This window comes from Grampus griseus (assembly GCF_964374135.1).
Source record: "Grampus griseus genome assembly, chromosome: 3".
NCBI lineage: Eukaryota > Metazoa > Chordata > Mammalia > Artiodactyla > Delphinidae > Grampus > Grampus griseus.
The window spans coordinates 66,692,270-66,714,304 of record NC_139019.1 but is presented as its reverse complement, the minus strand read 5'-3'; the positions used below and the strand labels follow the sequence as shown (position 1 = coordinate 66,714,304).

General features: G+C 37.4%; 1 protein-coding gene across 2 annotated transcripts in view; it reads left to right on the top strand.

Moving 5' to 3' along the window:
* Positions 1-4,316: 4,316 nt before the first annotated feature.
* EDIL3 (EGF like repeats and discoidin domains 3) overlaps positions 4,317-22,035 on the top strand; it is a gene marked incomplete at both ends in the record, with an annotated part of 427,613 nt that continues 409,894 nt past the window's right edge. For both annotated transcript variants that reach the window (XM_082652203.1, XM_082652202.1), the window contains one exon: positions 4,317-4,383. In XM_082652203.1, coding sequence (XP_082508329.1) covers positions 4,317-4,383 — 67 coding nt within the window. The remainder of the gene's footprint in view (positions 4,384-22,035) is intronic.

Here is a 22,035-nt window from a genome sequence, read left to right as displayed (position 1 = left end):
GCAATATATTTAAAGATGCATTAGTGCTTAGCATAGAGCTGACCCTCCATGATTTTTACCAGTAGAGTAAAGTGGTTTCTGGATTCAGACTGACACTAACTTGAGACCATAGGCAATTTACCTAACCAACCTGTGCCACATTCCTTCTCTCTAAAAAAGGGATGATGATAGTGACTTACTGTACTACTTTTCTCTTGCTGCTTAACAAGTTATCACAAATTTAGCAGTTTAAAGCACCAATTTATTAGCCCACAGTTCTGTAAGTCAGAAGTCTAGGTGGGCTTGATTGGGTTTTCTGCTTTGGATCCCACAGTGCTGAGATTTTAATTCAGAGGCATTTGGGATATTAAAGAAAATAGAGTTTTCTAAATGCAAAATAAAGTTTTTAAGCACAAAATGATTTTTAAAATTAATAGTACTACTGAGTGTAATTTGATCAAATAATCTAAGACGCTTCCTATATCTAGTTTATTTATAAATATCTTTCAATAATTACAGGAATACAAAATGCTACTTTTATTTGCTGATTGACAAATTAAAAGATGAGTTAAAAAATTTTTTTCCAGGTAATTTAATGGGGGTGGGGGATGGGAAATTGAGACAATCAGCTATTGAGGAAAATTCTTTTGGAATTCTGTATGTGATTATTGTCTCTGTCATCATCATCATCATCATCATCATCACCATCACCATCACCACCACCATGTGCCCACTACTGGCCTAGGTCCTTTTGTAACCACAATAATTTACCACTATGAGTTTGATACTATTACTAACTCCATTTTACAGATAAGAATATTGAGACTTGGCGATTAACTGAATTGCCTATGTTAAAAGAGTTGAGACAGTATTCCAATTCAGACATGTTCTGTTCCAGAATCTAAACAAGGAGTCAATAAGAATAGTTCTTGAAAATCGGTAAACTTTCCACAGTCTCTTTTTGTTTGTTTTGCTGATACTTTATTCTGCTTTATTTTCAGACAACATTTCCCAAATTATTTTCCTTATAGCGCTAAATACAATATGTTAACAGGTGTGCAGAGAAAAAGCTTACCTTAGTAAAAAAAAAAAACAAAAAAAAAACAAAAAACCCCACAAAGTTTGTAAAATGCTGGATTAACACTTTTGAAAAAGTTTCTTAATCACAGGACCTTTCAAAGTTTTTAATATGCTAACATTCACCATGAATCTTTTAGAGGCTGCTTTGATTGGCGATGTTTCCCAAAATTATTTGACTATGAAACTTTTTTTTTCCCCATTAACATCTTGGGGAAAGTAAGCCTGCAGAAAATATTTTGGGACCTGCTGTCTTCAAGTGATGTATAGATTCATTTTTGATGCTCTAGGCATATATTTGGAGAAGCTATAAAACTGTAGGTTGGATCATATGTGATTAGTAAAGGTCCTTTTGCACTTTGTGTGAGGTAAAAATTCTGAACAGAATTTCGCCCTTTTTCTTTTCCTTTTATAAAATGTCTATTTCTTGTGGTCCTTTAACATTTCTTATATTCCACTTCTGGACAGGCTGTATATGAGTTTAGTAAGAGTGAAATGAGTCCTATAACTGTAAATTAGGTAAAGTGCCTGGAATTTTCAAAATGAAAGGCTTATTAGTACATGATGATTATCAATAAGTGGGGAAAAAGGGGTAACTATGTACAGGGAGGTATGAATCTAAGATTATGTGTTAAATTTAGATTGGAAATGGGACTTAAAGTAGAGGTATTAAACTGGCAACATATTTTACAAGTCGACTACCAGGTAATACAGAATGGCTTTTATAGTCACAATTCATAGAATATGAATTTTAGTGCAGTTTTATGCTCTCCTGGAGTTTTTTTTTTTTAAGAACTTAAACTAAAAGAAAGAAAATTTTAGTAACATACACTGTTGCCAAAAAAATTATTTAACTTTCTAACATGACTACTGAGGTCATATATTACCAGAAAAGTGGAAATAAACAGGGAGTAAATAGGAAAATAAACAAAACTCTTGGCACAATTTTTTTCTTTAATGTCTCATCACAGTCATTGTTTTCTGATTTTATTTTATTATTTATTTAAATTTTCTCGGAGTATAGTTGATTTACAATGTCTTGTTAGTTTCAGGTGTACAGCAAAGTGATACAGTTATACAAATACATATATTCATTCTTTTTTAGACTTTTTCTCATATAGGTTATCATAGAATATTGAGGAGACCTCCCTGAGCTATACAATAGGTCCTTGTTGGTTACCTATCATACATATAGTAGTGTCTGTCTGTTCGTTTTTGAGATTTAGTACTATGTTTTAGAAATAATACCTTAAAACTAATATTAAACATCACACTTCAAAAAGTTAAAGAGATACTTTATGATGGACATGCCACCACATGACTGATAAAAAGCATACTTTTAAAATTAAGTAACAGTGATGTGACAGAAAGTTGGAATTTGCTTGTTTAAAACTGCTTTGCTGCAGCTCTGGACAGTGGTACGTTACACTAACATCTGTGGCTTTAAGCAAGAAAACAGAATATAAATAAATGATTCTTCCTCTTTCCCTTAGCAAAATCATTTTTTAAAAAATGTTCTTGTACCCCCACCAAACATGAGATCTGAACAAACCTTGTTTTCAAATAATTTTTGTTGTTGCTCTTGTTTTTTTGTTTGTTTGCCAGCGGTACCTTAACTTCTCGGTGGCAGTATGCAGTTATTTTTCCATCAGCCTTACATCCTTGCTCTCACTTCAAATTCCAAAGGAAGGTAGAAATTGAAGTTTAAAGGAGTCAGGAGGCAAAAGCAGATGAATTGCATGACCAATTGTCCTCTGCTATCCTTTTCTTAGTACATTCTCTTTTCAAATCTTTGCCTTCAAGAATGTTTCCTTCAATGTTTCTTTGTTGGTGTTTCTGTCTCTCTCCTTACCTCCCTCTCTAGAAGGAAGAAAAAAAAAAAAAAGGCTGTTTTTATTTTGGTACCTGCAACTGCCAGAGCTGAATCCACGTACTCTAAGCAAATATTTTAAATGGAAAACAGAGGAGAAAACACTATTGTAAGCCATGGGCTGTAGTTTGGTTCAGCCACTTTGACTGCAAAAGCCAGTCAATTTATATTGCTTTTGGTGGGTAGCAGCGAAATTTGATCTACCATGGTGATGCTTCAAGAATCTGTCTTTGCCTTTTATTTTCTTGCACGGTCCCCAAACTCGCCCCGCTATTTCTCATCTGAAACAGATGTCCTCCTTGAGGAGATGTATGCCTCCCACTGGCTTGCCCTGTGCCTTCACCTTTTTGCCCCGGTGGACAGAGGAGCCCACAGGGCTCTCTCCCGAACCCTAGAGCCAACCAAAGTGCAGCCAGAACAGCAGCAGAGCAGCCCTGTCTTAGCTGATTAGAGGCCGGCTGCTGACCAGGTTGCATTTCCTGAAATCCGGGACAATTCACTTTGCAGCGTTCTGTCTCTCGGGCAGCTTTGTGCCCCAAGAGCCACTTTTCAAAATCTCTTAACTTCTTTTTCTGGCTATGCAGAGAACGGGACTTCAGGGGATTCCTTGACGTGGTTAATTATAAAGTCAGTGCTGGAAACCAAGAGAATCTCAGACACCAAGGGTTGCTTCCCTTAACCCCGGAGTCTCTGGCGTGTGTGCAGAAGGTACAGGCACTGTAGGAACTTCAGAGGTGGTGGCAGGTGCCAGGGTGTGGCTGCAGTTGTCTCCCTTTTCTCTTCCAGCAGAAGGAGCCACCTCTGGGGGGTAGTGGTGGGGGGGGAGAAAGAGGGGGAGGCTGCTGGAGGGAATAGGAAGGAGGGGCGCGCGGGGCGGGCGGGCGCCTGCGAGGCTCAAGCTCACACGCACGCCGCCTCTGTTTGTACACAGTGCGCTCTCGGCTCGCTCTCTCGCTCCCCGCCTGCTCACGCTTCATTGTTCTCTTAAGTCAGAAGCCCCGCAGCCGGCCGCGGCGGCGCGAGCAGAGCACACGGTCTGCGGGTCCGCCAGCGCGGGTGACCCCGAGCCGCCGCCGGCGCCCGGCCCCGCCCGCCGCGCCTCGCCTGGGACCCACCCGCAGAGGAGGCTGAGCCCGCTGGCGACTCCCCGGAGCTCGCCCACCTCCCAGCGCCCCGGAGCGCAGGCAAAAGGGGAAGAAAGATTCCTCTCTTTGGTCGCCACTCTTTCTTGCTCTCTCCAAGAATTTGTTTAAGGAGACGCTGCAGGAAAAAGACATCTTCTTGAATCCTCTGTCGGGGCGGGGTCTGCCGCTGCCCTGCGGTGCAGCCTCGGCGACACTACCCTCCACTAGGACCCCTGACCAGCGGGGTCACGTCCGAGAGACGGATCATGAAGCGCTCGGTGGCTGCTTGGCTCCTGGTTGGGCTCAGCCTTGGTGTCCCTCAGTTCTGCAAAGGTGAGGCGACGGCCCCGGGCGCCGGTTGCGGGACAGGCAGAGAGTCCCCTGGGAAACGCTGCGCAGGGGGCTGGAGGAGGTACCCCGGGCGCTCCCGGGGTGGCGAGCGCCGTGGGCGGCACAGAGGAGGCTGCGCCCTGCCCTGCGTGCCCAGGAAAAGTGCTCGCAAAGTCAGAGAGGAGTATGCGGGGCTGAGCCGGGAAGAGGGTGTGGGGTACCCAGATGAGATCGAGGAAGGACGGGGATGCAGGGGAGGCGGGAGGGAAAACAGATCTTCCACGGCTTACTTGGCCCCCGGGTAGCCACGCGAACCCTCCCTGGGCAGTGTGGGTGATGCCGGCTCCAGACGGGGCTTTCGCTGGGGAGCGAGGGAAGCGAGCGTGCCCCGGGAGTGGAGGAGTGGAAAGGGGAAGAGTGCCTTAGGGCCGTCCGCCTCCAGGGTGCTGTGCTCTGGTGCCCGGCCCACGCCAAGCAGTTTGCAAATCCGAACCCGGTGCTGGGAGTTTGGGCGATGGGTGCGGTGGAGACGGGTCTGATAAGTCAGTTTGGCTTTCTCCCATCTCCCCATCCTGGAGGCGCAGCACCAATAGCAGAAAAAACCCAGGAACCCGCCCTTCCTGTAGCCCAAAGGGCCTCAAGCTTTGCTCAGCATACCCTCCTGGTAGGAGCCTAACTCTTGGTAATAGGGAATCTTGCGTTGCGAGACAACCCTGGCGCCCCCGCCCAAGAGCGGAAAAGTTGTAAGAGGTGGTCTGGCGGTGGTTTTCATGAATTGCATGAAATAAACCAGTCTGTTAAAAAAAAAAAACAAAAACCCCAAAACACAGGACTTTGAAGAGTCTCCTGCTGGGTTGCGTAGTTGGCTTCCAGGTCCCTGGGAAGGATGGCCTGTCAATACAAGCCTTGGTCTTGGTTGCATCTAAGCTCGCGTTGGCGTTGAAGTTGGCGCCTGGAAAGGGCAGGGGGAGCTGCAGGGACTCTGGGTAGGTTGCTCGAGGCGGACCCGAGTCCCTTCTGCGCCCACATATACAGGCGGCTCCTTCTATGCGTTCAGTGGGTAATGAAACCCTCCGCAGGCTGCTTCAAGTGGAGAGCTGAGTGCACTACAGGGTTTAAAATGCTATGCCTCTTAAAAAATGTGGCTGGATTAAAAAATGCATTGACTCAAATCCATTTGAGATTAGACGCTGAATGAATACTTTACACCATTCATCCACGCACCCATCCGTCTATTTGTTTCACAGGAAAATTGTGAACTCTTGGGCTACTATTTGCCTAAGAAGCCGGGTGTTCCTGGCCAGATGCCCTCGGTGCCCTATCAGTAGCTATCCAGGCCTCACCTTTCCTCGGCCTCCCTCCCTCCCCCAGAATGTGGCTATTTCCCCTTGCGAGTAGGTGTGTGCCTCGCCCGCGTTTACTATGTGCCCTTCCAGTTATCAGACAGGCAGCCAGCCACTCCACTGAAGGTTAAGGAATGGTAATGGCTCTGTAGTTGCACTGCGGACTGCCCCAGCTATACGAAAAAGACAGTGCTTCCACTACCGATATTTCTCCTTTCTTTCATTCCCCGTCTGGATTCCTTCTGCACTTTGATCCCTCAGCAGGAAAGGAGAGGGAGAACGGCAGGCATTCCCCTCCCCTCCTCCTTTCTCCGCCTCCGTTCCCACCCCAAACCGAAAACACACACTCACCCACTCACAGGCACCTACTCCTTGACACCATCGCCTCCATCATCACTCCTGGCACCCAGGCGGAGGGCGGCGCAGGTGGAGGAGGAGAAAGTATATCTAACCTGTGTGCCGCGCTAGCCTCCCTAGGTCTGGTTGCTGGAGCCCTCGGGCGCGGTGAGTCCCGTCTCGCTGCAGCCGGAAGCTCTGCTGTCCAAAGATACACACGCCCAGGACACAGCTTACTCTTGGTGTGTTGCCTGGGCTCTCTTTCCGTCTCCTAGACAATGCTGGGCAGTGTGTACTCCACATTCTTCCGTAGATTTCTCTTTTTGTCCAGACGGCCTGTGAGGAGAGGGATAGGAAAGAAATGGACCATTTTCCACGAGCTCTTTTTGTTAAACTTGCACCTTTCTAATTTATTCTCCCTCAGCTCTGCAGAAAGGCAGAGTACAGCTTGCGTGACATCTCCAAACAATTAAACTTTGAGCAAACTTACTGAGGCCAGTGTTAACGATGAGAATTTACCTTGCACCTCTCCCACCCCACCTCCCCAGATATCATTTGTCTAATGTATACGTTTTATAAATTGGTGTTTCCCCGTGTGGGTTGCAATTTACGCATATTAATGACTGGGATTTGATAAGGACATGTAATTCCTTTTCTTAGTCGTTTTTATTTTAAAATTAAACCAGTGGATCAGTCAGATTGAATATTTCATTAACTCTTAAATTATTCATTGTTATGGGTTGCTCTAAAAAATCCAATTACATGCATACAGTTGCAGCAAGCACGTGACATCTTATGCAATCTGTCCCTGTGCTTGCAGTTTGTGTCTGAAGTCTTTAAGCAAATGGCACTGTTTAAAAATGTCTAGACATGTCCTAAATACTATGAATCATTGGCATTCACATTTCCTGTTTTAATCAATGGTGATTTTTAGTTAATTCTACATGGGGATCAGTTAGTACCTGAACAGTCTCACTCAAGGTAAAACACCCATGCTTCTATGATTAGTATAGCAATATTGATGCTGAAATGACAGGCTACTGTACTTTAAAAAAATTATTACACATTTGTGTCTTCATTACTTGATTTACATGATCATTAATTTTATACTTTAAAAATCAATGCCAGCTGCAGATTCCAGGTGAAACATTAAAAAAATAATTTGGAAATACTGAATTAAAAATAATAAGTAATTGAAGATAAAATATCCTGCTGGTACAGTTTGACACTAATGCAAAGAAAGCCCTGACCACTGTTATGAGACAAAACACATTTTTTCCCTTCTGGTCCTAAAAAAGTTTTTTCTAATTATTTTTGAAATATTTTCTTAGAATTGAAATGTATTTTTGTTTTAAATTTATATTGTTTGGGGAAAACATTTATAATAATACAAATTAAGGGTTACAAAAATTGAAATGGTCTGTTCTCCCCTCTGCAGTCTTGAATTTACAAAGATCTTCAAAACCAGGCAAATGTATTTTACTTCTGAACTCTTCTCTAAATTAAAACTCTCTTGTATTTTTCTCAAATATCTTAAGATCAGTGTTTATATAAAACATGTATTCAGGATGTAGGGTATTTTTAATAAATATTTTCATAAAATTTTCCTTTCTTGTTAGATACATACGATTTTTCCTTCTCACAAAATGAGGATACCATATACATGACTAGACTAAAAAAGCTTGGTTGCTCAAAACCATTACAAAGTATAAGTTTGACAGTTTTTAGACTCTAAATTAGTAGTCCACACTCTTAATTTCACTGATATTAAGATAAAAATTTTAATTAGGTAATTTATTTTTAAAACTTTTCATCTTTTGAAGGGTTTTGAATAATGGGATGGCCTGTATTTGTTGTTTACTGAACATACTTGCAGGCACCAATAGATTTGAGTATCATTTATGATGTAGTAGATTCATTATATTCCTTGCCAAATAAACCCACGAAAAACAGTGTGGGTTTCAGAACTCAGTGCAAATCAGAGTAAATCAGAACACTTGGGTACTGAGAAACAAACAGCAAATTTTGCAAATATGTAAGTAATGGTATAGCTTCTCTCAGGCTAATCAGTTTACTCCTATGAGTTTATATGAGTTTGAGTTTATTTCCTAAGTAGTTTGCAAACTGTTGTTATTATGATGAAAAAAAAATAGTAGAAAACCAAAGCCAAGCCATTCCTATTACTTAATTCTTACCTGTCTTTTAAGGAAGATGTCTAGCATGTTTTTGTTTTTTAAATCACAGCCCATATAATGATTACAATATCTTTTGGTTAATCAAAGCAAACATGTAGTTATATATAAAGACTTAAGTTGTTGGCTACGTGAAATGGATTATTGAAATTTTTCTCATGGTTGTGTGATAATGCTAAAAATTAAGTACTATAAATACTTACACTGAATGAATTACCACTTAATTGTTACTGAAAATACCTCTAAACAGTCTTTGCTTTGGGGGAATTGTTGAGGGGAAAAGTGGACTAGGATCATCGACTATGCCCTTGCCAGCAGGTGTCAGGATAATCAATGGAGATCTTTTAAAGGAAAGATGTTGGGTGGTGGGCGGGGGAAGTAAAGTAGTAAATGTTAATCTGCAAATCCACATAAAGCGACTTTCTACTCTCTGTGAAACTGATATTATTAAAGTTTTCAGTGCTCCCCTGAGAAAGAGAGGGAGGGTGAGTTGTAAGGACGTGCTGCTTGTACCACAGGATTTTAACTTGGAAGCAGAGTTGCTCTAACTGCCACACACAAATAACTATATGCCTAGGTTGAGCCATTATTTCTCAGGGGGTTCCTGAGTAACTTCCAAGGAAATGCACATAGAGCTATGAGGAGCTTGTAGTAAAACAGTTATTACTGAAATGTTTGGCATACTTTTAAGCTTACTCTCCATACCAGCTGTAAATTTTATACATAGAAGTAAGTACTTGTTATATTGATTTACATGGATGTATATTCAACTATTTACGTGTATAGATCTAAAGTACTGGAAGAGATTACAGCTTATCCTTTTCTGTCACAGTGATAAAGTGTATGGTTCCTAAAACTTGTAAGTTTCTAACTTAAGTCACTGGCCAAAAGAGACTAAATGACATGATAAAGTTTTGTCATTACCCATTTAAGCCAGTTATTATTCCTTATATACGTGCCTATTGTGTTTCAATAGCTTTCAGTGACTTGACATTATTTGTTTCTAATTGATCCTTAACTGAGAACCATTCCTCAAAAGTTAGTTCTAGCATCTGCTGATATAGCCCTTAAAACAGTGTTACAGATTCACCGTTACACCATTTCTACACGTTCTCTCTGTTTTTTATAAAGTCGCTGATATCGTGTCAAGCAGTCTGTCTCCAGTGGTATCCTTTCTGTGTCACAGTCCTCCTTAAATAACCCCCCTCCCAACATTTCCTTGCTGGATAGCAACTAGGGCACAGCATCCACTATAAAATTCTGTCATCATTATTAAAAGGTTGCAAATCTCCAAAACACTGTGGCATTTGCAATTTGCTTTCTTGTGAGGAAAAACAAATGACAATCTAAAGCCTCTACTACTAAATCCTGAGGTTTAAAACATAAACAGAAATAAATTAGGATCTGAATTATGGAGCAACTCAGGATTTTACACCTTGATATGATCACAGTATCCTGCCTAAAACTATCAACTGGGCAATAACTTATATCCACCCCACTTGTAGAGAAGTATCTTGCTTTGCCTGTAGCACAGAGCTGAGAACCTAGGAGAAAACATCAAAAACTCCTGACCACCTAAAATAGATAATGCATTTCAGCCTTAAATCATATAGAAAAGTCTATTTCTCTTGGTTTTTAAGTTCCTGGGCTCTCTATAAACTGAATTCAAAAAATTAAAGACATATGAGGTAATAGGTCAGACTTAATCAGAGCAATAAAGCCTGGCAGCTGTTAGACAAAGAGGAGATTGAAAAAGTATATGTAAAAGCAGAGCTACCTTACAGTGTAAAAAACTAGAAAAAAACATTTGTTTGGGGTGGGAGAGGGGCTATGTTTAAAGGCCAAAAGGCGTTACCCTGTGAGAGATTATGCTTGTATTTGATACCAGTATTGATCTTGCATCCTAGACAGAGACTCACTGCAATATGTTCAACATTTGGGGGATACAAAGGCAGTGAAATATGTGCATTATTGAAGAGATTTTGTCCAAAATGTTTAAGCTTGAAAAACCTGTTTAAAGGTGAAAGAGACATATCTGAAGAATGTGCTTGTTTGAAACTTTATTTTCCCATCATTTCAGATAATATGTTGTTATACATTTTTTATTGATTTTCCTCCTAAAGTAATAAATGAAGGTACAAATTACAAAACAGAGGACTCAATTTTGTAGAAAAGGAATAGATCTCAGAATGCAGATAAGATGCCCTGCAATTATTTGGTAATATTTTAGAAGAAAATGTACTACTATTTTGTTTTAAAATATGCATTATTATGCTGATAGAAGCTGGGTAGGATTTGTTCAACAGAAGATTTAATAGTGCATGAAGTAGAATGGAGGATTTAAGTTCAAGAATTTAAGTGAAGGCTTTTTGAGTACTAAAGCACTTTTGAATGTGATTGTTACTATGGAGAAAGAAAATTGACTCTAGATCTAAGCTTTACTTTTTTCTGTTTTCTAAAACAGGTCTGTATCAAACTGATCAGTCTCTTTAAAACTAATTTAATATAGTAATAACAGCCCACAGACGGAAAGGCCAAGGTTTTAATCTCTTTTTGTTAAATGATTTTGTGCATGATTGAAAGCGGTCTCTGAATGGGTTAGGACACCATGCATTCTTTTTTATGCTTGGTATTTGATGAAGACATTTATTTTGGGAATGCACAATATTCCTCTTAAGTCTCTTCTTGTACTGAGGTCAGGATGACCATTTACTTTTTACTGCTACTGGAGATCATATGAAGACAGCCCAGGTCAAACGGGCTCATGACCCTTGGGCAGAAAAGACTGGGACAGTCAAGTGGGAACATTGGAGAATATTCTTATTTGAAATAAATTGGTGAATCCCTCCCAGTAGCATAGAGCAGTCTCCCAATTATAGGCATCAGTCTTATCTTTGCTTACATCTCCGATACCCTTCTCCCCTCACATGTTTGGCTCCAAATGCTAATTGAACTCTAATTTTATCCACACACTTTTTCCTGTTTGTTTATTCATCTTTTTTCTTTCTATAGTTTACCTTTTGTATTGTCAACACCATTTTGAAATTGTCTATAGGCAAACAAAATGCAAATTACCATTCAAAATGCTTTCATATTTATTTATAAATTCTTGTGTCATATGTTGTACTTCCTACAGAGCCAGGGCTTAGAGCAGTGCAAGGCAAAACAAACAACACAACTATGCAACAGCAACAACAAAACCGAAACACTCAATATATATCCAAATGAATGGAGCTATCCACTCCCCGCCCCCACCCCCGTCAGTGTTCTGTGAGAGATACCCACATATTTTAAACAGCAGTATGTTATAAAAGATAAGTCCAAAGTAGTCCCAGGAAATTTAAAAGCTTTGTTTCTCGCCTTGTTATATTAACTTTTTTTTTTTTTTTACAATATATGTTATAGAGTGAACTACTTTGAAAATATTTCTCAATACTCCTGCAAGAGCATTGCTAAACACATAATATTAACATGCAGGCATGACAAGAAGTGCTGTGTTTGCTGTGCATCTTCAGTTAAAAGAAAAACTACCTCTGAGTGATCAATTTCTTTGTTAGATACAAGGTTCTAACATTTCCAGCTAACTTTAATTTTGATCTAGAAACAATAATTTTTCAGACATCAGTTTGTTTTTTCCTTTCTTCTCTTTATTTGGGGAGTGCCACCATGTCTATTTAAGCATCTTGCTAGATAACTTAACAAGGAGCATTCATTAGGATGTCTTTCTTAAGTATAGTTAGTAAGTATAGTATTTATTTAGTGCATGTTATGTGTTCCCCTGTTCTAAGTACCATCTTTGATTCTCACTCTGATTCTATGAGGCAGGTACTATTATTATTTACATATGAATGAGAAAAGAGATACAGAGAGGTTAAGTACTCTCCCAAATAAATAATCTACTAAGTAGCTTGTTAGAAATAGGATCCAGTTTAAATCTAGAGCCTGCTCTCTTAACTACTGAACTATGCTGTATTTCAGTGAGTGACACATCCTGTATGTCATGGACATATTTAGTTAAATGATTTTCTTATTTGTAAAACACACACATCATATCCAATTTCTATTTAACAAGTAGATATTTTGGAAGGGGTAAATTATATTTATTTTCTTGGGACAAAATTTTTAAAATTTTCAAATTTAATTTGGTAAAGTGTCAATACATCTTTTCTTTTCACATTCAGAAATAAAGAGTGGAGTATGCTCTGTTTGGTCAGAAAGAGTTAATGTGTCTTTCAGAAAAATGCATCACTAGTATGAATAGTGAAGACAGGAAAAAGAAGAGGAGTACTCGGGAAGGGATTCAAAACGTTGCCATTCAATTTTATTTCAACATGATTTTTATAATTTATTTTGGTTTTCTAGGATTCCATTGCTTCACTATTATTCAGTATGATATGTAAGAGCATACTTTATAATTTTCAGATACGTTATGTAGGAAAAAGTGATTTTAAAGGTTAACAGATACATAATGTAGGACATAGTGATTTTAAAGGTTAACTAGGTTTTTATTTCTGCTAGTTTGATGAAGGCATTTTATTTGCTTTACATTCCATCCTCATTTAATTTTATTTCTGTGTAACCCCATTAAGAAATTTGAGCCAAACAAAAGCACCAGATGGTCTCAAACCGTATCAGCTAGAAAATTATATCTTCTGGTTTCTTTTAAGAGTTATTTAACCAAGATATTTATTTTTTAAAACTAGAATTGGATTAACATTAAGTATTTTACAAAATAATGAAAATTCCATCATATGAGATCACCTTGTTAATATCTTCTTCTGTACATCTGTATGGTATTTTATAGTTGAAATGGACCTCTACATGCTTTATTATATTTATTCCCCTAAAATAATAATAATAAAAACAATAGTTAAAATTTCTTCAGCATTTCCCATGTCTCTTCTAGGAAGCATAAGCAGAAAAGGCATTCTTAATCTCATTTAACAGATAAGGAACCTGAGGTTTGAAAAAGTCACATCAATTATAATTCAACATGTCCTATAATTCAAGCAACCAGTGACAGAGTTTGAACTTGACTGTGATTCCAGCTTATCTTTTACTCTTTTCTGCTATACCACTTTGCTTTAGGTAGTTATAGTTGGTGCTTTTTTCTCAGTTCTTGGACCCACAAGATGAGAAGAAGGAGTTGGTGTACCACTTGCTTTTTCGGAAACTATTCTAACTGCCTCTTAGTACAACATTCACACTTTCCTGCCATCAGCCTATAACATCTCCTTTCCTCTCTGGAGCCAATTACTAACCATCACAACATCCTGAACTTCCTCAAAGGCTTCAGAACCTTGTTTCTTCTCTATTATTTGTTCCCTTAAAAACTTGTGACCCTTTTAATATTCTGGTGTTAAACTTCCTGGAAGTTCCCAACACAAATGATTCCCAGCTCCATTCTTAGGTACCTACTGGCAATGCTGTTCATTAGACTTTCTCATCGCATGATTTGCTCATTTACTAGTACTTTAAATTTCTCAGACTTCCCATTTCTTGCCAGAATTTTCTGTCTTTCTACCTCTCCTTGCCCTTCATTCCCAGTAAACCCACTCTTGTCATTGCTCTAATTTTCAGTTCTTCTTATCTCTCTTCTTTACCAACCTGGTCTTTGTGGTTATCCATTTCAAGATGTATTCAACCATTTTTGAATTTTTCAGCCCACGTGCTTTCATTATTTTTGCTTCTTTAAATCTCAAACTAAGGTAATTTCCACCGTCCCTTTCCCCTCACTGGCCATGAGAAAACTGGATTTCTGTCAAGAAGTAATAGGATCCACTGGAAACCCTGGTGAATTTGAAAGGTTGAGTTGTGGGTCCAAAAGGGAATGAGCAAGAAAGAAAGTGATGGTATGAGGAGTAAGGTGATGGGGGCATTGCGGTAATTAGACTATAATTACAGATACTGATAATTATAAATTTGGGAGTAAGTTATGGTTGAAGGAGGGTAGAAGACAAGATCATTGGAAGAGGTAAGTCAAAACACATGGAAAAAATATTTATGTGGGTATTGAAATTCCCCAAAAAATTATACCAAGAGAAATGTTGGAGCGAATGATAGTGAACCAGGAACAGAAATCTTTAAGGAGTGAGAGAGGTACAGAGATGAAGAAATAACTATAATAGGGGGGTAGTATTGGGGAATAGAGATCTATGGCATGAAATTAAAACTGGGGAGGGTTTTTTTGCTGTTGTTTTTTTTTTTTTTGAGCGGAAGGAGAGAATATTCAGGAAGTTGCACTGAGGAACAAGAGGGACTCCTGCCACATCTCTATAAGCTATGGGAGAGAAAACGGTAACCAATTAAGAGAGCTGCAGGGTAGACAGTAATCAGAGGAGAGCTGATTTTCTCTAGAGCAGGAAGACAGAGGTAATAGCCTAGTCCCAGGCATCATGCACTTTGGCAGTCTTCATCCTACACCTTTTGACACATTGAGCTCATTATGATAATTGATATATTCACTAAGAGCGATGCTTTCAAGCACATAAAATATGTTTTCCTATGCAACAGCTCTTTTAAACCTCACAAAAACCTAGTGGATTATTATTATCCCCATTGACAGATGAAGCTATAGACAGAATAATTCTATTCCCAGTGATAAACACTCAAAACTAGATTTTGTAGACCCAAGTCCAGGACTCTTTTCACTTTAGCACAATTGCAGAGAAAAGCCTTAAATCCGAGGAAAGATCCCTTCTAAATTTAAAGCATAGCTGGGTAATGGGAAGATGTCCTACTTTGTCCTATTCAGATAGGCCTCTATGTATTTTGAGGTCTGCAGAGTTTAGGTTACTGGGAATGTCTATATCTGCTTGGTGGCCTTAATCCTTGCCCATCTTGGATTATTTGTCCAAATGGTTCTTACTGGAAAACAACATTATCACTAGGGAAAGTTTTGTGGGTTTTTTTTCCTTTTTAATATGCTCGTAATTATGCAACCTTGTACACAAAGAATTCTTTTTCCTCAATTTACATGTTTCAAATATTTGTAAACCATAATGTTTCTTCTTTAGTTTCTGAGATGCTAAATTTGTACATATTTTTCCTTTAATCTGTCCTTGTAAGCCATTCCTTTCATCATTTTAGTTGTGTCATTTGGAATCTGTCCAAGTAGCCTACATATTTATGCAACAGGCTTGCCAAAACCTCAACAGGGAATTCCATGGATGTGCTTCCCTAAAATAACACCACACACATTAGTCTGTACTTTTTAATTTTGCAAATACAATCTTAATTTTTAATCTATTGATTTGCTGGTTAATTTTTTCTATCAGACCACCTTTTTCCAAGTAATACTTATCTATGTCATTTTTATTTCATGATTTTGTTTTACATTAACCTTCACTGGAGTTTTACTTTATATTTTTCTTCATTCTGCATTCAGAATGATGACCATTACTGCTGTATGATGTATTCTCTGCCCACAGAATCTCAGAATAACCTGATTTCTTCACTGTAAATTGTTATTCTGCTACTTATTGCTATTTTAATATCATGTACATATCAGCGAAATAACAATACGATGTACAAATTCTTATCCTTACCTTTTTTGCATATTTATTTCTTTTGGGGCCTTTGAAGTATTCACTATCTTCTTGAAACCATCATCTGTCTCTATTTCTGTATTTTTCCTATTTCTTTATTTATTTATAGCTACCTCCTTCTATATGTTGCCATTTTCTGCTCCCAGATCATTCCTCAGCTTAAACTGCAAAACCTCAGAGAATCTTTGTGATCACCTTCTCCAAGTACTGAGGCATCAACATACACATAGATACAAACAATATACCCCTGTCACTAGCTTCTATTACTGTTCTTTTTTGAAATTACGCATTTTTCTAAAATCACATTTATATAATCACTTGCTTATTATCTTATTTTCTCTCTTGTTTGTAATGTATTCTTGCAAGCTCCATGGGGGCTGGAAGAACATCTGTTTTATTCCCTAATGGATATATCCAGCTCCAAACATGATGCCTTGTACACAGTAGGCATTCAGTATTTGTTGGCTGAGTTTTTGCATGCATGAAGGAGTGGAAAACATGAATGAAAACAACTCTGCTGGTGTATAAATCTTTCTCTGGTTAAAACAAAAAATATGTTCCTTTAATAGACCTATTAACTAATTTAATAAATTCTTATCTACTTGCACTGATGCATTGACGTGTGATTTATGGCACAAGTGATACACTTTTAGAAAGCAATAAATACTTAAGTAGAGGCAAACTCTAAGAGCTGACTAAATAAATTACCAACTTGTTTTCATCTCTGTCTAATGTATAAACACTTTAAAATCAAGATTCGGGTTTTACCTTAAATTATCAAATTACAATAAAATAGTTGTAATTGTATATGCAAGATAGACAGTAAGCTTCAGACTATCATTTTATTATCAGGAGTTGACAAGAAATGTATATGCAACAAAATGAAAGCACTTGGTGGTTTTTCATTGTCAGGTGGAGGAGCTACAGGTAGCCCTTTGATCTGCTAATTGTCCCAGTGCCTTGGTGATCACTCCCATGAGCACCACCAGTGATAACTTTCCTCCAACCATGACTTCTTTCCCTCCTCCCACCACGCAGTCACACCTGCTGAACCCAGATGTACTTGGCAGAGGGGAAAAGACAGCACCTGGGCACTGTGTCTGCCCAGGAGCCAAGAGCCTCCGAAACAGCTCTGTTTAGAGTTGTTTGTGTAATGACCGTCTTTATGTCACTGCAAACTGCTTTTTATTTCCCTTTGGGCAACTAGACTTCTACCTTTCTTAAATGCCTAGGTGGTTCTAAAACAATTTGTATGCTTGTGACCCCAGTAATTGTGTGATTTCAACTTCTAGTCTAAAAGCTCTGAAGATGACATGTCTTTCTAAAAAAGGAATACAACGGCAAAGGATTATGTAGAATAAAAATGATAAAGTCTAATGCTTTGCTCTATCTTATGTGACAAGAAAGAAACCTTGGCTTTTTTTTTTTTTGAGGGACAGTTACTTCCTCATCCTTGTTTTAGTTTTAATTATTTTTTAACCTGAAGTATATACTCATTGAAGAAAAGTTGTAATGGTAACACTTTGGTGTCTATATTTAGAGACTTGTTTCAATAAATAAATATCTCAAAGTAATGTTTTTAACCATAAAGTAGATCATACCACCTAGTTTTATAATTTATTCAACAACATTTTATTAAGTAGAGATGGATGCCAAGAACTGTTCTGGGTGTTGCAATTACAGACGGTGAACAAAACAGACAGAAATTCTTGCTCACATAGAGCTTACATTCTAATGAAGTGGAACAGAGAATAAACTAAGGAAATTGTCTTGTAGGTTAAAAGGAGAGGGTAGGGATTTCAGGAGTGGATTTCATTTTTATGTAGGGTGCTTATGTCAAGCCTAACTGTTTAAAAACATTAAGGAAGTGACTTACATGTTGCAAGTATGTTGTCTCAAGTTTCATTTATCTTTATATTTATTATGTTTAATATGCAAAAGGTAAAACAAATTTATTTTGTAAAATAATCCATATTTTCCTTTATGAATTCTGCTTTTGGTATCATAATTAAGTTCACAAGGATCGCCCTTTGTTTCTCCAACCAAATAAATGGTTGGGTATGTTCCAACACTACTTAAAAAAAACTGTTAGAAAATAAAGTATGTATCATATAATACATTAGAATATTTTCTAATTTATTCACATTATATGTAGCATTAAAATGTTTGTGAAGAGTTACATGTTTATGCAAAATGAAACATATTACAGTAATCTATATACAGTGTGATAACCACAAAGTGGAAAAGGAAACATAAAACAAGATAAAGCTCCCAGGCTCAAGAGTCAAGAGTTTTCAGTTTCAATAGATGACTAACCTTAGCTTTCAAAAATAAATAAATAAATAATATATGAGGATAGCAATAATATAGCCTGACTCCTAGGATTATTGTGAGGATTTAATACAGGTTAAATGCTTAGAACAATATTTTTGTCCTGTGATGGATATGATGATGATGATGATGATGACACTCTAGTCTTTCCAGTGCCATAGCATAATGCTTGGCACACATTATGATAAAAAATTAACTGGTAAAAGAATGGAGTTTATCCATTCATTTTTTTGATTGGATAAAATTCATTTTTATCCAATCAATTTTTTTTCTCATTTAATTATTATTTTACTTTTTGGTGCAATATTTATCAAGAAGACTTCAGTCTTTTAACTGAGATATAACTTACAGGTATATTAATATAATGTGTTGTTAAGAGAATGGAATCAGATAGACTGGGAGTTGGATCCTGGATCAAACAGTCAGTAGCTCTGAAGCCTTCTGCAGTTTGTCTAGCTTGTAGACTATGGATAAAGCAGTAGGAATCTAATAGGGCTGTTGTAATGATTAAAAGATATAATCCATGTAATGTGCTTATAGATCTTGGCACAATATAAACCTCAATAAACATTATCTATTATTATTTTCTTAATTGTGGTTGTGGCTATCACTGTAAAGGGGGCAGTTACCTTGGGACACATTCCCGAGGAGAATGGTATAAGGAGGGGATGGGAACCTGGATGGATCTGACAAATTGGCTGATCAACAAAGTCTAGCAATTCTTGAATTTATGCTAAATGAATCTTGGTTATGTTTCTGGCTTTATTTGTATTTCGGGGGGTATTTAACTGTCTTATCCATTAGGGCTGCTATAATAAAAATACCATAGACTGGGTGGATTATAAAAGACAGAAATTTGTTTCTACAGTACTAGAGGCTAGAAAGTCCAAGATAAATGTGCCAGCAGATTCTGCGTCTGGTAAGAGCCTACTTCCTGAGTCACAGGTGGCCAGTTTTCACTGTGACCTTATGTGATCAACATGGCAAGGGAGCTCTCTGAGGCTTTTTTTGTAAGGGCACTAACAGTACTCATGGGGCCTCCACCCTCATGACCTACTCACCACCCAAAGACCCTACTTCCAAATACCATCATATTGGGGATGAGGTTTCAACATGTGGATTCTGAGGGGACATAAACAATCTGTAGTATCATCTGCAGTAGAATAGCCTTCAATGTCTCCTAACTCAACAGGAGGTCTTTGCTTCCTTTATATTCTTTCCACTTAGGTGCACTTACTCTCTACTCTGAATATTGACTGTGAGTTGTGTCCTGATTTATAAGCTATAATAGAAACTTCTAAAATACTTTAGGTTATTTTCATTTCACATTTTGCTTTAGAGACCTCAACTGTGAATATGGTATATAGGGAAGTTTACAGCATGATTTTTTAATCTGCTTATTCATGACTGGTGATCTCTGTGGTCAGTACTTAGTATTCAGAAAACTGTTATTTCTTATGTATCTAAATGGGTAAAAATTAAGTTCATGTTGGGCTAAAGATTTTAAAATAAAATAATTCTGTTTGCATTTTAATTAATTGACTTTTATACTGTCCCCTCTTTGGGGGAAAAAAATGCCAGAAAAACAACAACAACAACAAAAACTTTCCATTCAGGCAATACTTTTAAATTAAATACAAGACATAGATATACAAACATGTTTTAAGAATTAATGTAGAACTATATGGTTTCCTACAGAATGACTCAGTTTGTTCAGATGAATTAAGAAATAGACATTAATGATTTTAGGGTATAAGACTACTAGGTCAGTTTGTACTTATTTTCAAAGTAACATTTATGACTAAAATCAGCTCGTGGCCAAAGCAAGCAGGATTCCACATGAGATTTACATGGTTAAAATCGTTGAGATTTATCAAGAAAATATATTATACATGGACTATTTCCAAGTCAAGTCACAGTTAAAAACATTATTTTGAGTATTATAAGAGAGTCTCCATGAAGGGGCAGTGGTAATACACAGATTCAGGATTATTTACCTGTTTTGAGGTCAGCTAATTAGTAATCTTAATTGCATTTACAAAGTCCTTTTTGCCATGTAACATAACATATTTAATGTGTATAACATCAAGGAGTGAAAATCATGGGACCAGAATCCTACTATTGTTTTTATACATAATCTCATGTAGATACAGGTTTGTATAACTTCATCTGCTGTAGCAGTGTGGACTAGTTTAGGTCTCAAAAAACTTATTTGTGGCTCTACCAAGTACTTGCCTTGTGACTTTGAGCAAACTCTAATCTCTTGGTTTCTTTATTTGGCAAAAATAGAGATAATAGCCTCTACACTATTTGTCTTTTAGGCTTATTATAGTGATCAAAATGAAAATGAAGCAATATACTGGGAATGATTTTGGAACCTGAAAACTGTCCTATAAATTGTTTGGTTTGGTGGTAGCTTCAAATTCTTGCTTTGTTTTCTATTCCTTTATAGAGTAAGCTAGTATTAGAAGTCGTGATGATTCCTGATATTTTATATGATACTCCCTTCATTTGTTCTTGTATGTTTAACTGAACATATCCAGATGCCATGAAAACTTTTGATTACAGTTGTTTGGAAAAGGAACATAAACACACTAGAAATGATGACAAATCTGATATGTAGGTATTCACTGCATTATGAGAACTTAACTGGTGGTGATCAGACAGCTCCTACATGTGAAAATGGGCATATTTATAGCTGGTATCCCCAAATGTCCCTGATTTCACCTGCCTTTTTCAACCCTAGGTTGAGATCTAGAGTGGCTGGCTTAGAAAATTGTTTTGTTCGTGCAAATACAGAGAATTAAAACATTAAATCATCCTCTCACCCTCCTGACAAAATTGCCACCTCCAAAGGAATCAGGGTCATCTTCTCTCCTGCTATGTTCCTGCTACATTCTTGCTGTGTTCCTGCTACCCAAACCTTCAACTTCTTCTTGTCCCAATGCCAGTCCACAAAAATAGCTTAATACAAATTTCCTTAAAAATAGTAGCAGTGACACCATTTAAAATATTTTAGCTAGTGTTATAGAATTGTTTCTAGAAAAACATGCTTTATTTTGTTTCTAAAAAGCTCAATTTCAAAATTATATATGGATCATAAACCATAACTTATTTTTGAATTAGCAATTTCTTGATACTTTTCAATACAAGAATTAGCTTAGATTCTGTTACCAAAGTGCAATCACATTGTTGAGATTTCCCCCCAGTAAATATAAATGTATACTATATATATGTAAAAAGTTAATACTTTATTGTAAAGGAAATATTAAATTAGAAGAATAAATACCTTAATACCTTAATAAATGACCTCTTTAGTAATAGAGTTCACCTGGTGATTGCTTTAAAAATAAAATGTATTCAGAAGTCAACTTTACAAATAGGAAAATAAAAATATAAGCAAAATTACTGCTAAAAATAATTTCTGTATGTTCTTTGGGAAGAGGTATAGATCAATTTGAGTTAACATTTCTTGATTATTTTAAAGAGATTATTTTTTTAGTTTTGTGTTCCCCATAATTCGAGTACCCTGAAATATTTAAAATGTTATTACTGATAGCAGCTGCACAGTAAACCAATCTAGCATTGTTGGTTTCAGGTTGCTGGTTTAACTTTAATTGGGAATCTGTTATAAACTAATAAGTCAATTGACTTTGGGATAATAAGAGGCATAAAGAACTCTTCCAGGATCAATTGTGTGTGAAAGCAATTATTAGGAGCAAAGCCTAGAATCAGAGCCCGCTGAAGCATGCAAAGTTTAACAGTGACTTCTTGGGCTCTTTTATGTCAGTATATCAGTCTGAAAGTATGCATTTTAAAAAGTAACTGCATTATAGAAAACTTAATATTTAGGTCATTTGGCAATATGGGGAATGTAAACCATCACTCCAGACAGTGTAGCTTGGA